Source organism: Heloderma suspectum, chromosome 1 (assembly GCF_057233095.1).
Source record: "Heloderma suspectum isolate Gila_16-S chromosome 1, 16-S_ref, whole genome shotgun sequence".
NCBI classification, from domain to species: Eukaryota; Metazoa; Chordata; class Lepidosauria; order Squamata; family Helodermatidae; genus Heloderma; species Heloderma suspectum.
Genome location: NC_139458.1, coordinates 278,757,671 through 278,773,973, shown reverse-complemented (window position 1 = coordinate 278,773,973; position 16,303 = coordinate 278,757,671). Strand labels below are relative to the sequence as shown.

General features: G+C 42.9%; 1 protein-coding gene across 9 annotated transcripts in view; it reads right to left on the bottom strand.

Annotated features, from left to right (window-relative positions):
• The window catches only part of EIPR1 (EARP complex and GARP complex interacting protein 1), a 219,873-nt gene that overhangs the window by 112,619 nt on the left and 90,951 nt on the right, over positions 1 to 16,303 (bottom strand). For 2 of the 9 annotated variants that reach the window (XM_084826720.1, XM_084826723.1), the window contains one exon: positions 4,739 to 6,318. The exons of 5 other annotated variants lie outside the window; for them this stretch is intronic. In XM_084826720.1, coding sequence (XP_084682846.1) covers positions 6,144 to 6,318 — 175 coding nt within the window. In that variant the 3' untranslated portion in view covers positions 4,739 to 6,143. Of the gene's footprint in view, positions 1 to 4,738; positions 6,319 to 16,303 lie in introns of those variants that run through there. 2 more of the 9 variants (XM_084826721.1, XM_084826722.1) reach the window with 1 other exon arrangement.

The following is a 16,303-nucleotide window of genomic DNA, read 5'->3' as shown; positions in this document are numbered from 1 at the left end:
GTCCTTACTATTCTATAATCTTCTTCCGCTTCTGCGCATTGCTTGTTTACAAATAATTCCTTATCTCTTCTGGCTAACCTCTGGAATTTTGCATTTAATTGGGCATATCTCCCCCTATCACTGTTGCCTTTTGCTTTCCTTCTTTCTTGGGCTACTTCCAGTGTCTCAGCAGACAGCCATCTTGCCTTCTTGGTTTTCTTTTTCTTTGGGACGTTTTTTGTTGCCGCCTCCTGAACAATGTTGCGAACTTCTGTCCATAGTTCTTCCGGGACCCTATCTACTAAATCTAGTCCCTTAAATCTATTCTTCACCTCCACTGCATATTCATTAGGAATATTAGTGAGCTCATATCTAACTGCTCTTGGGTCTTCCCTATTCTCTTTAGTCTGATTCTAAATTGTGCAATAAGAAGTTCATGATCTGAACTACAGTCAGCTCCAGGTATTGTTTTTACCGACTGTATAGATGTCCGCCACCTTTGGCTACAAAGGATGTAGTCAATCTGATTTCGGTGTTGACCATCTGGTGAAATCCATGTATAGTCATCTTAGGTTGTTGGAAGAGAGTGTTTGTTATGCACAGTGAGTTGTCTTGACAAAATTCTATCAGCCTATGTCCCGCTTCATTTTGTTCTCCCAGACCATGCTTGCCTGTAATTCCAGGTGTCGTTTGACTACCCACCTTAGCATTCCAGTCTCCTGTAATGAAAATAACATCTTTTTTTGGCGTACTATCCAGTAGGTGCTGCAGATCCTCATAGAACTGATCTACTTCTGCTTCTTCAGCATCTGTGTTTGGGGCATGTATTTGGATCACTGTGATGTTAAATGACTTACCCTGAATTCGAACTGACATCATTCAGTTCGAATTCAGTATCCAAGCACTGCTTTAGCCACTTTATTATTATGAAGGCTACTCCATTTCTTCTGTGCTCCTCTTGTCCACAGTAGTAGATCTGGTGGTCATCTGATGTGAAGTGGCCCATTCCAGTCCATTTCAGTTCACTGACACCCAAAATGTCTATATTTAATCTTGACATCTCCCCAATAACCATATCCAATTTGCCCTGGCTCATAGATCGTACACTCCAGGTTCCTATGGTGTGTTGATCTTTAAAACATCGAATTCGTCATTCACCACCAGCACCGTCGGCCGCTAGCCGTCCTTTCGGCTTTGAGCTAGCTGCGTTATCACAACTGGGACTAGTTGAACTTATCCTCTGTTCCTCCCTGGTAGCATTTTGACCTTGTTTGGAGTATGGAGTCCTTAATATCCCATAATCATATACATTTAATTTGATATCATACTTTTCCTAAACTACACCTCCTGGAAATCACTAGCTTGAGAAATGCATTCATTCATTCACTTAGACTATACATACACGTAATCTGGAGTTGCAGCTATTTATAACTGTATACAGAGCAAGAACCCCTTCATGGATCACTGCCTTATTGTGGCGAAGGGGCTTGCGTAACTCAGTGAAGCCATAAGCTATGCCGTGCAGGGCCACCCAAGACGGACAGGTCATGGCAGAGAGTTCTGACAAAATGTGGTCCACTGGAGAAGGAAATGGCAACCCACTCCAGTACTCTTGCCAAGAAAACCCCATGGAACGTATCAAAAGGCTAAAAGATATGACGCCGGAAGATGAGCCCCTCAGGTCAGAAGGTGTCCAATATACTACTGGGGAAGAGCAGAGGGAATTTCCAAGTAATGCAAGAAAGAGTGAAGCGGCTGGGCCAAAGTCGAAAGGACACTCAGCTGTGGATGTGTCTGGTGGTGAAAAGGAAGTCCAATGCTGTAAAGAACAATATTGTTTAGGAACCTGGAATGTCAGATCAATGAATCAAGGTAAGCTGGAGGTGGTCAAACATGAGATGGCAAGATTGAACATCGACATCTTGGGAATCAGCGAACTAAAATGGACAGGCATGGGCGAATTTAATTCAGGTGACCATTATATCTACTACTGTGGGCAAGAATCCCTTAGAAGAAATGGAGTAGCACTCATAGTCAACAAAAGGGTGGGAAAAGCAGTACTGGGGTACAATCTTAAAAACGATAGAATGATCTCAGTACGAATCCAAGGCAAACCATTCAACATCACATTAATTCAAGTCTATGCCCCAACCACTGAGGCCAAAGAAGCTGAGGTTGATCGGTTCTATGAAGACCTACAACACCTTCTACAACTAACACCAAAAAAAGATGTCCTCTTCATCATAGGGAATTGGAATGCTAAAGTAGGAAGTCAAGAAATCACCGGGATAACAGGCAGGCATGGCCTTGGTGTACAAAATGAAGCAGGACAAAAGCTAATAGAGTTTTGCCAAGAGAACATGCTGATCATAGCAAACACTCTTTTCCAACAGCACAAGAGGCGACTCTACACATGGACGTCACCAGATGGTCAATATCGAAATCAGATTGATTATGTCCTTTGCAACCAAAGATGGAGAAGCTCCATACAGTCAGTAAAAACAAGACCTGGAGCTGACTGTGGCTCAGATCATGAGCTGCTTCTTGCAAAATTTCGGCTTAAATTGAAGAACGTCGGGAAAACCACTAAACCATTCAGGTATGACCTAAATCATATCCCTGATGAATATACAGTGGAGGTGAGGAATAGATTTCAGGGATTAGACCTGATAGACAGAGTGCCTGAGGAACTATGGACGGAGGTCCGTAACATTGTTCAGGAGGCAGCAACGAAATCCATCCCAAAGAAAAAGAAATGCAAGAAAGCAAAGTGGCTGTCTGATGAGGCTTTACAAGTAGCTCACGAAAGAAGGGAAGCGAAAAGCAAGAGAGAAAGGGGAAGATATACCCAACTGAATGCAGAGTTCCAGAGAATAGCAAGGAGAGACAAGAAGGCCTTCTTAAATGAACAATGCAAAGAAATCGAGGAAAACAACAGAATGGGAAAGACTAGAGATCTCTTCAAGAAAATTGGAGATCTCAAGGGAACGTTTTGTGCAAAGACGGGCATGATAAAGAACAAAGAAGGCAGGGACCTAACAGAAGCAGATGAGATTAAGAAGAGGTGGAAAGAATACACAGAAGAACTATACAGGAAAGATCTGAATGTCCCTGATAGCCATGATAGTGCGGTCACTGAACTTGAGCCGGACATCCTCGAGAGTGAAGTCAAGTGGGCCTTAGGAAGCATTAGTAACAACAAAGCTAGCGGAGATGACAGTATTCCAGCCGAGCTATTTAAAATCCTAAAAGATGATGCTGTTAAAGTGCTGCATTCAATATGCCAACAAATCTGGAACACTCAACAGTGGCCACAAGACTGGAAAAGGTCAGTTTACATTCCAATTCCAAAGAAGGGCAACGCCAAAGAGTGTTCAAACTACCGCACAATTGCGCTCATTTCACATGCCAGCAAGGTGATGCTCAAAATCCTACAAGCTAGGCTTCAGCAGTATGTGAACCGAGAACTACCAGAAGTACAAGCTGGGTTTAGAAGAGGCAGAGGAACTAGAGATCAGATCGCCAACATTCGCTGCATCATGGAGAAAGCAAGAGAATTCCAGAAAAACGTCTATTTCTGCTTCATTGACTACGCTAAAGCCTTTGATTGTGTGGATCACAACAAACTGTGGCAAATTCTTAAAGTGATGGGAGTACCAGACCACCTTACCTGTCTCCTGAGAAACCTGTACGAGGGTCAAGAAGCAACAGTAAGAACCAGACATGGAACAACCGATTGGTTCAAAATTGGGAAAGGAGTACGACAAGGCTACATATTGTCACCCTGCTTATTTAACTTATATGCAGAGTACATCATGAGAAATGCCTGGTTGGATGAATCAGAGGTCAGAATTAAGATTGCTGGGAGAATTATCAACAACCTCCGATATACAGATGATACCACCCTAATGGCAGAAAGCGAAGAGGATCTCAAGAGCCTCTTGTTGAGGGTGAAAGAGGAGAGTGCAAAAGCTGGTTTGAAACTCAACATTAAAAAAATGAAGATCATGGCATCTGGCCCCATCACTTCCTGGCATATAGAAGGGGAAGAAATGGAAGCAGTGACAGATTTTACTTTCTTGGGCTCCAAGATCACCGCAGACAGTGACTGTAGCCATGAAATTCAAAGACGCTTGCTCCTTGGGAGGAAAGCTATGGCCAACCTAGACAGCATAGTAAGAAGCAGAGACATCACCTTGCCGACAAAGGTCCGTCTAATCAAAGCTATGGTTTTCCCAGTAGTAATGTATGGCTGTGAGAGCTGGACTATAAGGAAGGCTGAGCGCCAAAGAATTGATGCTTTCGAACTGTGGTGCTGGAGAAGACTCTTACGAGTCCCCTGGACTGCAAGGAGGTCAAATCAGTCCATCCTAAAGGAAATCAACCCTGAGTGCTCATTGGAAGGACAGATAATGAAGCTGAAGCTCCAATATTTTGGCCACCTAATGCGAAGAGAAAACTCTCTGGAAAAGACCCTGATGCTGGGAAAGATTGAAGGCAAAAGGAGAAGGGGACGGCAGAGGATGAGATGGCTAGATAGCATCACGGATGCAATGAATATGAACTTGAGCATGCTCCGGGAGAGAGCGCAGGACAGGAAGGCCTGGCGTGCTATGGTCCATGGGGTCACGAAGAGTCGGATACAACTGAACGACTGAACAACAACAACACAGAGCAAGAAATGTACATGGCACTTCACGGGGTAACATAGGCAAAAGAGATAGTCCGGTATACCAAGGAACAGGGAGAGGCAATAGTAGATTTCTGATTTTTACTTAATTCCTATAAGACCTTGTTTTGACACACACACATTTCTCATCTCTGGTGGGATTGTACAAATAACTGTAGATAGCAGCTCTGACAATTAGTTTATTTCCACTCTTAAAATGCATGCTAATATTTGTAGAGAAATGGCTTAAAATAGACAAATTACCCACCTTTTGCATGAAACACTTTCCCATACACAATCCCTTGGGCAGCAATCTTATATCCACTTACCTGGGAGAAAGTCCCACTAAGCTCAATGAGGCTTACTTCTGAAAAGACATGTAGGATTGCATTCCGTCTCCATATGCTACTATATCTATGTTCAGGGATGTGTGACTGAAATACATACATGCCCTTCTTTTTTACTTCTGCCTCCATCTCCCTTCCCATCCTCTTATATCTCCTAAGGCAGATTTTGGGTTGTAAGCTCCTCAGAGCATGAAACTGTACTCTTGTGCTTTGTAAAACACCACGTACATCATCTAATCCCTAATCCATGATGTCAAAGCAAGAATACGTAATAGAACACCCCCCTGTGGTTAGCAACAATGTCTATTTGTTTTGAAGATTTTAAAGGTTTTAAAACACTATTTGGTGCAACCATACACCTTAGTGTGTATATACTATGGACACATTTAAGTGAAACTGACATGCATTACTCTGGTGTAAGAGTGTATTGGTAATAGAAGTCCTTTATCTCCACTTATATTTTACATTTACAGGTGGATGCTATCTCAGGGTGAAATACACAATTGTGCAAATGGAAGGCAAGCCTGCACAACCACTCTTTCCCTTCTCCTCCCCCCCCCCCACACACAACTTCTCCAAAGGGTCGGGTGGACCTATAGAACACTGTGGACTGTGTCTTTCAGGGCTGTAGTGGGAAAAAGGAATTGCCAAAAAATTGGGGAACTTTGCAGGAGCACTGCAAGATTACGTGCTTTGGGGCAATTCCCCACCACTGCAGCCCAGAAAGACACTGCTCACAATGTCTGTAGGTCCACCCAAACTTGTGGACAGACTTGGGGATGGGGGCACAGCAGCTGCAGGAGGAGGATGGGAAGGGAAGGATCAGTTGTGCAAACTGCTTACTGCTTGAGCAATGTTCAATTTCACCCTCAGAATTAAAGTAATTCATTTAGCACAAAACATATCATACAAGGAAGCTGGACCGTCAGTCTCCTTGATTATGTGGATTTTAAAACTCTCTCAATATATACCTGCTGCACAACAACAAAAAACATTAAAATTTAATTTTCGTAGAAGTTGTTTAATTCCCAAGTATTTACGCTACAGGGAAAAAGGCTGATATTCTATTTATGACACATTTGACAAACAGAATATTTCCAATTATCAGCCAATATTGAGATAATGATGTTCAAGAAATCTGAACAGATTTATAACAGTATGTGGTATTTAAGAGCTCTGGGAACTCTGTTAATGACAAGCCGTCCATCATAACTTAACGAGGCAAATAGCCATGGGTCGGCTGAGGACCATTCCACTGCATATACACTGTCTTCATGTTCTTCGTAGGTAGCTATTATGCTGTCCTGAAGTGGCTCCTTAATCCTAGAATTTAAAAGAAGAAGAAAAGAAGGGCGGGGGGAGAAAGGGATTGAAGAAGCTCTGATTTAGAAAGCGCTGAAAATATCATTCCTCCTCAAATGCACTGGATTGGTGTGCAAGGGAGTCCAGAGAAAAATGCTTATCTGAAATAATGCTGTATTCATGAGGTACAGTCAGGGACAGAAATATTGGAACAAGGATAACTCTTTTGGCAGTTGGCCTCTGTACACCACCACATTGAAGTTGAAAGGAAACACACCCAGATGGGAGCGAAGTCAGGACTTTCAGCTGTAATTCAAGGGCTTTGGCAAAAGCGGGGCACTAACCATTCAGGAAGGACAGCCAGTGGCATACACGCCCCCCCCATCATTGGTGGCTCCTAAGTAATGGAACAAACCAACATCATTTGAAACTGAAGGATCGCCTTTAATACCTGGATGAAAATCCTTTGCAGTCAATGACTGCCTGAAGTCTGGAACCCATGGACATGACCAAATGCTGAGTTTCCTCCCTCGAGATGCTCTGCCAGGCCTTTACTGCAGCTGCCTTCAGCTGCTGCTTGTTTGTGGGTCTTTCTGCCTTCAGTCTTGTCTTCAGGAAGTGAAAAGCATGCCCTATTGGGTGGAGATCAGGTGACTGACTTGGCCATTGAAGAACATCCCACTCCTTTACCTGGAGAAACTCTGGAGTAGCTTTTGCTGTATGTTTTGGGTCATGATCCATATGCAATATGAAGCGGCATCCTATCAGTTTGGCAGCATTCGGCTGAATCTGAGCAGAAGGTATAGCCCTATACACTTCAGAATTCATCCTGCTGCTTTTATCAGCAGTCAGGTCATCCATAAACACCAGTGACCCGGTTCCATTGGCAGCCATACATGCCCATGCCATAACACTGCCTCCACCATGTTTGACAGATGATGTGGTATGCTTTGGATCAGGAGCTGTTCCTTTCCTTTTCTTCTCCATACTTTTCTCTTCCCACCATTAAGGTACAAGTTAATCTTGGTTTCATCAGTCCAAAGAATCTTATTCCAGAATTGGGCATGCTTTTTTAGGTGTTTGCTGGCAAAGGCTAATCTGGCCTGTCTGTTCTTGAGTGTCACCAGTGGTTTGCACCTTGTTGTGAAGCCTCTGTATTTACATTCATAAAGCCGTCTCTTGACTGTAGATGTTGACAATGACATGCCTAACTCCTCAAGAGCGTTCTTGACCTAGCTAGATGTTGTGAAAGACTTCCTCTTCACCATGAGCAGAATTCTGTGGTCATCCACTTTAGTTGTCTTCCGTGGTCTGCCAGGCCTTTTGCTGTTGCTGAGCTTGCCAGTTAATTCCTTCTTTTTCAGGATGTTCCAAACTGTTGTGTTGGCCACTCCCAATGTTTTTGCTATCTCTCTGATGGGTTTATTTTGTTTCCTCAGCCTAATGATGGCCTCCTTCACTCGCATGGACACCTCTTTGGACCTCATGTTGGGAGTTCCAGTGAACAGCTACCAAATGCAAATATAACACTCAGAACCACCTCCAGGCCTTTTATCTACTTGATTGGTCATGCGGTGTCCAGGAAACAGGCCACACCTGGCCATGCAGCTGCTTGTCAGCCATTTATTCCATTACTTATGAGCCACCAACGATGGGTGTGTGTGCATGCCACTGGCTGGCCTTCCTGAATGTTTAGTGCCCCACTTTTGTCACATCCCTTGAATTACAGCTGAAAGTCCTGACTTCGCTCCCATCTGGGTGTGTTTCCTTTCAACTTCAATGTGGTGGTGTACAGAGGCCAACTGTCAAAACAGTTATCCTTGTTCCAATATTTCTGGCCCTGACTGTATTTACAAAAGATATCAGATAGGTCCTCTAAGTTCTGTGCCTACAGGCTCATGGGGTTTCCTACAGACATTATCAAGCACATTTTCCTGAATAGGTATTTCGGTATCTGGATCACTTCTACAGGGCTAAGCACACACCAAAAGCAAGCATCAAAGAAGTGCAACTAGCATCTCTTAAAGCTACAATATGATGGATGCACCCACTATAGCTAAGAACTAGTGCTTGTAGCAATCAGAATTTTCTTAAAAGAAAAGTAAATTTGTTCTTTTTAAAGGGAGGCTGTGGCTCTCAACAGGTCAAAAAACCAGGTACATGCTCAGTACTCCTTCCTTCCACAGGAGATGTTTATAGAGAGAGATGCAGAGGCCACCAGGGAGGGTGGATCAGTACTGGAAGATGTAAAGTGCATCTGTCCTACATGTATAGCCCAGAGATAAACTAGGTGGGAATAGCATCCTATGTGCATTGGCTTCCCCACAAGCATGACATTAGTTCCTTGTATCTAATAGACAATATGCTAAGGACTGAATATAGGGATTTTCATTATGATATTCAGAAAATAAGAACAAGGTATCAGTGAAAGATAGACTCAGGAAGCCAGCAGTGTCACATATTCTAAGAAGTAGATACTGGCATTTTGGAACTTGTAGCCCTCCAGATGTCTTGGACTACAATTCCCATCAGCCCTAGACAGCATGGCCAATGTTCAGGGATGATGGGAGTTTTAATCCAACAACAGCTGAGTGGCCACAGGTTCCCCACCCGTGACTTACCAGAGTATTATGGAAATGCCCTCCCAGGCAAAAACGTGTGGCAACAGATTAAATATATGGATCCTTTGCACAGAGAATCCAATGGCATGTTGCACGGTAGCAATCTGTTGCAAATAATCTGATTTGAGCCAGACTGGGTGTTTATTTCCAAAGCCTGAACCAAATGTGCCTCACTTCTCCACCTAGTGTGGTGTGGTGGTTAAAGTGTCAGAGTACAACTTCGGAGACTCAGGATCAGATCCCTACTCAGTCATGAATCTCCTTTGGTCAGTCACCTTCTCTCAGCCTAGCCTACTTCAAGGTTGTTGTGAGGATAAAAAGGGAGGAAACATGTTGTCAGGATTCCACTATTGACTTGGACCCCCTGAACAACTCCTTAAGGATTTCTTGTCTCCTTAGGAGTCCCACCTTCTTTCTTTTACCTTCCTCTTTCCAATAACGTGGGGTTTAGGCTGTAGGTGTGGGGTGATTGACACTCTAGACACAGGGTTTAACCACAACAGTTTACTGGTAAATTAAAGCAAGCAAATCACAACTAAAGGTATTTACACAATTGAGGTGAGTGTTACAAAAGGCATTAGGAGAAAATAAAAGTTGCAAAATGCAAGTTCCTTTAACCTAGCTGTACTTAGACTTCTCCAGGCTGCTTCTTCCTGCTCCCTCTTCAGGCTCTGGTCTTCCCAGCTCTGCCTCTACTGGCTCTCTCACTCTTTATATATCCTCCTTCCTCAAAACCAGAAGTACTGTTCCAAACCAGAAGAAATGAAACTTAACTGGGGAAATGAAACTACTCCTCTCAGGGATAGCACCTCCCACCAAAACAAAAAACAAAACCCAGGCCTTTGAGCCTGACCATTTTTTCCCTTTGCCTCTGTAGGCCTCAAACCTTCACACATGTACATCACCCAGAGCTACTTGGAGGAAGGGTGGGATAAAAAATATAATAAATGAAAAAAAAAAAACCCAGCTCTTGTGTTTGGGGATGCTACAGCACAGCTGGATGGGTGTTGGCAAGACCCAACGAAGTTCCACATACAGAGCCCTAGATAAGAGTTTACCAGAAGTTTAAGCAGTGGTGATATTAATCAACAAGGCTGTTAATGGATGGGATACGTTTGGGTCCACACAACAGGTAGGCTGGGAAACGAAAAGAAATTGGGACTATGCAGGCAATTTCTAACCCTTCAGAAGCTGCTTCGGTGTCATGTCTGCTGGAGATGTACAGCCGCTTCACACTTTACACTGAATGCTAGTAAAACACCAAAGTTTAAATAGGAAAAGATATACTTAGTAACATGAACTATGAATGGCACATGCATTTTTAGATGGTCAAGCGTCTTCAATATAAACTCAGAAGCCTGTGCCCCAATACGTCACAAAAGCAAGGATCACAATACACTGTGGGGTGAAACCCAGCCATTCATAATTTGCAGCACTGCAGATGTATGAGACTGTAGAAAGTAAAGTGTGGATTTCACTCCACTTGCATGAAGATGGGGGTACAGGAATGCAAGGGAATGAGAAAGGGGAAGAAGAAGAAATATACCAGCAGACTTTACATGGGCTTCCAATGTTGGAAGGTTGGAACAGATTAATAAGGAAAGAAAGGGAAAAAATGTTTAAACTACTTATCAATGTCCTTATACACTGCTGATTAGCTGTTGCGTGCTCATTCCACCACCTGCCTGTTAATGGGCCATCTTACATTAATCTACTGGGAATCATACTACTACATTTTCCTCCCCCGGATTTTATCATCCTTGTAGGTGTTATTACAGCAGTCACCTTCCAGCAAGCAAGATATAACCAGCAAGATCCTTCAAGAATCCAGTGAATGCTAGTCAGTAATTCCACAGGCTCTGTTCTCAGAGAAATGGAATGCGAAGTTAGCAAAGCTTTAACTTTCTGAGCAAACACAATGGCTGTGTTTGGACATATTACTAAATCACAGTTTAGTATAGGGGTGGGCAACTTATGGCCCTCCAGATGTTTTGGCCTACAGCTCCCATCAGCTCTAGTCAGTGTAACCAATGGTGAGGGATCATAGGAGTTGCAGGCCAAAACATTTGGAGTGCCACAAGTTGTCCTTCCCCTGGTTTGGTGGTAGGAGGACCAGCCTGGGAAAACCTCAGGCTTAAACACTCCCTGTCCCCTCTCGTTGTCCAGTGAAGCTATGAGGAGGAGGTTGGACTTTTTCACCTCTTTTCAACTAACCACAGTTACTTGTTTCATCCAAACCAAGACCTATGGTTTATGTTAACTATAGTTTAGGGGGGAAAGGCAGGATTATAAATCAAGGTTTGAAGTTGGCTTGTTTCTCTAAACTATGGTTAACCTGGTCACAGTTTGTTCGGTTTCAGACAAAACAAGTAGCCGTGCGGAGTTGAAAATGGAAATGAAAGCTTCAGCTGTCCTCCTTGCAGCACCGTTGGAGCAGGAGTGGTGAATCCACAAGCTCGGAGATTTCTGCTCGTAACTCTAAGCCACAGTTCAGAATTACACGTGAACAATGTCAATGAGAAAACAGGATTCTAAAATGGGGCTTCTCTCCCTGCCACTCCTGTATCCTCCAATCATTTAAAAAACAACAGGATTTCTGTCAGTAAAGCACTTTTGAAGACGAACAGGTTCCTAACCTATTTGCATTTCCGAAGGGAGGTATGAGGTGCGATGGCTGTTCAGCCTTCCAGAAGAGCATGCTGCAAACTGGAAATTATAATTAAAATTACATCCCTATTAGTGAACACTAAAGCTGCAACAGTAATGCCTCGCTGAGGCTGCCTATGTTCAACATCAGGAACCATCCATTAAAATAATCCTAGTATAGTAGCTGTGCAACAGAATAAAGTGTGGTGTGAGTGTAAGTACGAGAGAGAAATCAGTTATGGTTATCTGTACTTTTTTCTGGAGTCTGCATCTATTTAGCCTCCCACACTCTCTTTTCAAATTTCCTCTTAAACTGACACACCCAGCTTATGTGAAAGTTGGTCAAGTCCCCAGATAGCAGTGTGCCTCATGCCATGCTCACCCACTTATCTGAGCCTCCATTATCCTGAAGATTTCAGATGTCTCTGAATAAGCAAGGGAGCAATGAATGTATAGCACACGCCACTGTCAGGGGACCTGGCCGACTTTCAGTTTACCAGGAGTCCGGGTTAACAAGGAGTTCGATAAACAAGTATGAACAAACTGCTAGCTTCCACCACTTCCTTTGTGCCTGCTGCTATATACAATAGAATATCCTAATATTTTGTGTAACAATTAAACTTAAGTCATAGGGGAGATGTATGCAAGGAAAGATACATTGCATTCACACAGAAACCACTATTGCGCGTTTTTGCTCCCCTCTGCTATTTTTTGTCCTCTTAAATTGTTTTGTCTTTTTCTGAATCTTCCTTTGGGGATTAAAGTAAGCTGGTAGCAGAATGGAGAAACCTCTTTCCTCACCCCATTTTTTTTTTTTTTTAAATTACACAGTACATGATTGCACTTCAGGAAGATACAAAGGGCTCCTTTCCTACCAAATGTTGTCTAAGGTTCTCCAATGATGGACAAGTTCAATAGTACAACAATCTATGATTTTCTCTGTGCAAATCTGATGGCAAACAAATACCCTTAACAAAAGTTAAAAACAAATTTGGGCCAGTACAGGAAGGGCTTCCCCTTCTGGCTTGCAATGGAACTTCTTAGCTGCCCATTAAACTGATCCAGATGTCTAAGACAGTGCTACTTGAATAACAAGCCTGGGGAGGCTGCACTAGCATAGTTTGGAATGGTATCTGGACTGCACTCTCCATTTGCTCACACACAACTATAGCAAAGAAGGAGACAACTAAAGACCCAAGATTTTATACCTCCAGTAGGCAAAATTATGTTTGATGTGGTCTTATTTTTTATTCATTTTGGCCATCTTAACAACTACTTCATAAACTGTTAATGAATTCCTTTTTAAAAACTTATTTGTAATATACAGAGGAGTTACTGTGACACTGTAGATGTTTAGATGCGTGACTAGATGTTTAGGTCTTTGGTCTATTGAACAATGATTTACCTGGATAGAGAATAGTATTTCCAGGCCAAAAAAAGCTGGTGTCCACGCATGTGTGCACAAACATGCGTGCGTGAATAAAAGAGAGATCTTGAGCTATACATCAAGCTATCATTTGTACTTAATATATCTAATTGTGCAATCCGCCCTGAGAATTTTTATGACAAATTTTAAAGTAAAAGTAAATAGCGTAGCAGATTACTGGACATGGATGGGTGAGGGAATCACATGATTAGTTCTGTGTGGTTTAAGACCTGTGACAGACAGCTGGTTTGTATTTCCTTTCTTTGTCTCCTGTGTTAACAGCATGAGTCACTTTCTAAATATATAACAACTTGACCAAAAGTTTCTCATGCACAATAAAAGTTTAATTCTAATGCATAGCTTGAAGGCAAATGGCACTGTAGCCTGGTGACCGAAGCGGGCTTCACTCTCAATAATCGCTCCAGTGTAGAGTTCTCCCATGTCTAATCATTGTTCATGCTAGCAGACTTTAGGGCTTCATAGCACCTTTGACTCCATGCAGTTATCATCAAATTCAACTTTTCAAAGTATGATTTTTAAGACCACTAGAAATTACCAAGCTTCTAACTGCCATCAAACTATTCAACCTTAAAGTTAAATGAAAATAAACTGTTCCAGTGAGGTAGCAACAACATATACAGGGGTACTCAGATGGCAGCCTGAGGAACAAACAGAGCTATAAAATGCACCCTGCAGATGCACTGTCCCAGTAGCCACAAGCAACAATTGATAAACACCAGCATTTTTAAATAAAGCCAGCAAAGTTGAATCCCTCTCATCTGCAAACGTGCAAATGTGATCCAATAATGTAGCTTAATTCCTTGTTATTTTAAAATGATCTCATCAACAAGTATCAGCCTTTCCTTTTTCAGCCTTGAAAAAAAGAATGACCTCTCATTACAGAATAATGTAATTCATTTGGGGTGGGTTAGGGTATTAAAAAAAAAAAAATTATGGTAAAATTTTATTGTTTTAAATTGTTTTATGGGGGTTGTACATCGCCCAGAGTGGCTGGGTGACCAGTCAGATGAGCGATTAATAAATTTAATAAATAAATAAATAAATAAGAATATAGTTTCCAAAATATTATTAATTAGGAAGTCATATTAATTCACTCAAGCAACAGAAAAATTATTACTAATGTAATGTACTTTTACAATGAGAAGCTACCACCTGTCAGGGTGGAAACTGAGCCAATAGAGCCCCAGAGCAGTTCTGATTCTGAGGAGGAACAGCAGTCCGTGGGAGAAGAGCTCGCTCATCTCTCACAAGCACAGCAGCTGGCAGAGATTCCTCCTGCCAGCATTCCTGGGATAGACAGCGACCCTGGCAGTGAGAGAGCGCTGGAGGGGGGCTTGCTGGATGCTTGGCGCAGACACAGGGAGCGACGACAGATGGAGGGGGCAGAAAAGAGGCGTACCGCTCGTTTGGCGCTCAAACAACGGTCGCGTCCCGAGGACCTAAGGGAAAGAGGGAGGATCTCTCCCTAGCCCATAAGTTCAGGGTCTTCCCGTGGTTCTCCTTCAAATGGGGACCAACTGCCTTACCTGGAGCTTAGGCTACTCTGCTATCTTTCTCCAGTGCTGTTCCTTGCTTAGTCGCTAGTGATTAGTATCTGAAAGAGTCATAAACTAATAAAGGAATAAGGTCTCAGAAAGAATCCTCGTCGTCTCTGTCCTGAGTTGGCTATTGGTGGGGGCTACAAGAGGCAGCTAGGGCGCTCCTGACACCACCCATGCAGTTACTTAACAATTATCCTGATGCATGCTGGATCAGTCCTTCCTACCTTTATTTAATATCTCAGTTCCACTATTCATTTCACTCAGAGCAACATACCAAGATGTCTTCAAAACCTGAATTTGTTGGGCATATTTTTGCATTTGTCTTCCAAGAAGAATTCAAGAGCATTGCTGGATGAGGCCAAGTGACATTACAAATGCCTAATCAAGTATTCTCCTTAAGGCAAATGCTGGCCACCAAGCAGGGTATAAAGGCCACAGCCCTCCTCTGCTGTTCACTCCCCAAGAGATTATTCAAAGCATTGTTGTTGTTCAGTCGTTAAGTCATGTCCGACTCTTCGTGACCCCATGGACCATGGCACGCCAGGCCTTCCTATCCTCCTCTCTCTCCCGGACTGTGCTCAAGTTCATATTCATTGCATCAGTGATGCTATCTGGCCATCTCATCCTCTGCCGTCCCCTTCTCCTTTTGCCTTCAATCCTTCCCAGCATCAGGGTCTTTTCCAGTGACTTTTCTCTTTGCATTTGGTGGCCAAAATATTTGAGCTTCAGCTTCAGTATCTGTCCTTCCAATGAGCAGTCAGGGGAAGTGGGGAGAGAGGCCTGTTTAGCTACCATGGCTAATAGCCATTGGTAGGCAGTGGCAATCACTGGCAGTGTGTTCCCTAAACTGAATATGCACGTCTCTTTTGTTCGTCCATACTCCACTGCCAATTAGCTTACCTGGGTAACCCTAACTTAGAGCCTCATGAGGCCCCAAAAGCAATTTAGTAGGTTTGAGATAGAAAAATGAGGGAGGCATGTAAAGGAAACAGTGTGATACTACTGGGTGACTTTAATTACCTTCTGTGAAGATGTGAGGCCTACAGAGGCAAAGGGGGAAGAGTTCAGGCTTAGAGGCCTTGAGGTTTTGTTGGGAGGGGGTATCCCTAAGAGTAGTTTCATTTCCCCAGTTAAGTTTCATTTCTTCAGGTTTGAAGCAGTACTTTCCGCTTTGAGGAAGGAGGGTATATAGAAAGAGTGAGAGAGCCAGTAAAAGCACAGCCAGGGAGACCAGAGCCTGAAGAGGAAGCAGGAAGAAGCAGCCTAGAGAAGTTTAAGTACAGCTAGGGTAAAGGAACTTGCATTTTGCAACTTTTATTTTCTCGAAATGCCTTTTGTATCAGCTCTATTGTGTAAATACCTTTAGTTGTAAATGGCTTGCTTTAATTTACCAGTAAACTGTTGTGGTTAAACCCTGTGTCTAGTGTCAGTCACGACACGTCTACAGGCTAAACCTCATGTTATTGGAAAGGGGAAGTAAAAAAGAAGGAAGGTAGGACTCTTAAGGAGGCAAGAGATTCTTAAGGAGTTGCTCAGGGGGTCCATAAGGGGAACCCTGACACCCTCACATAGACTGGGTAAATACACATTCCACTTACAACAAAAAAGTAAAATTTCAGATACCCAAAACAACTATGCCCTAGAACAGTTGTCATGGAACCAACCAGCAGGTCAGCAACCCTGGATTAAATCCTAATTAGCACCCAGGATATCATGTGAGAACATAATGTTGTTGAACCAACTGGAAATAG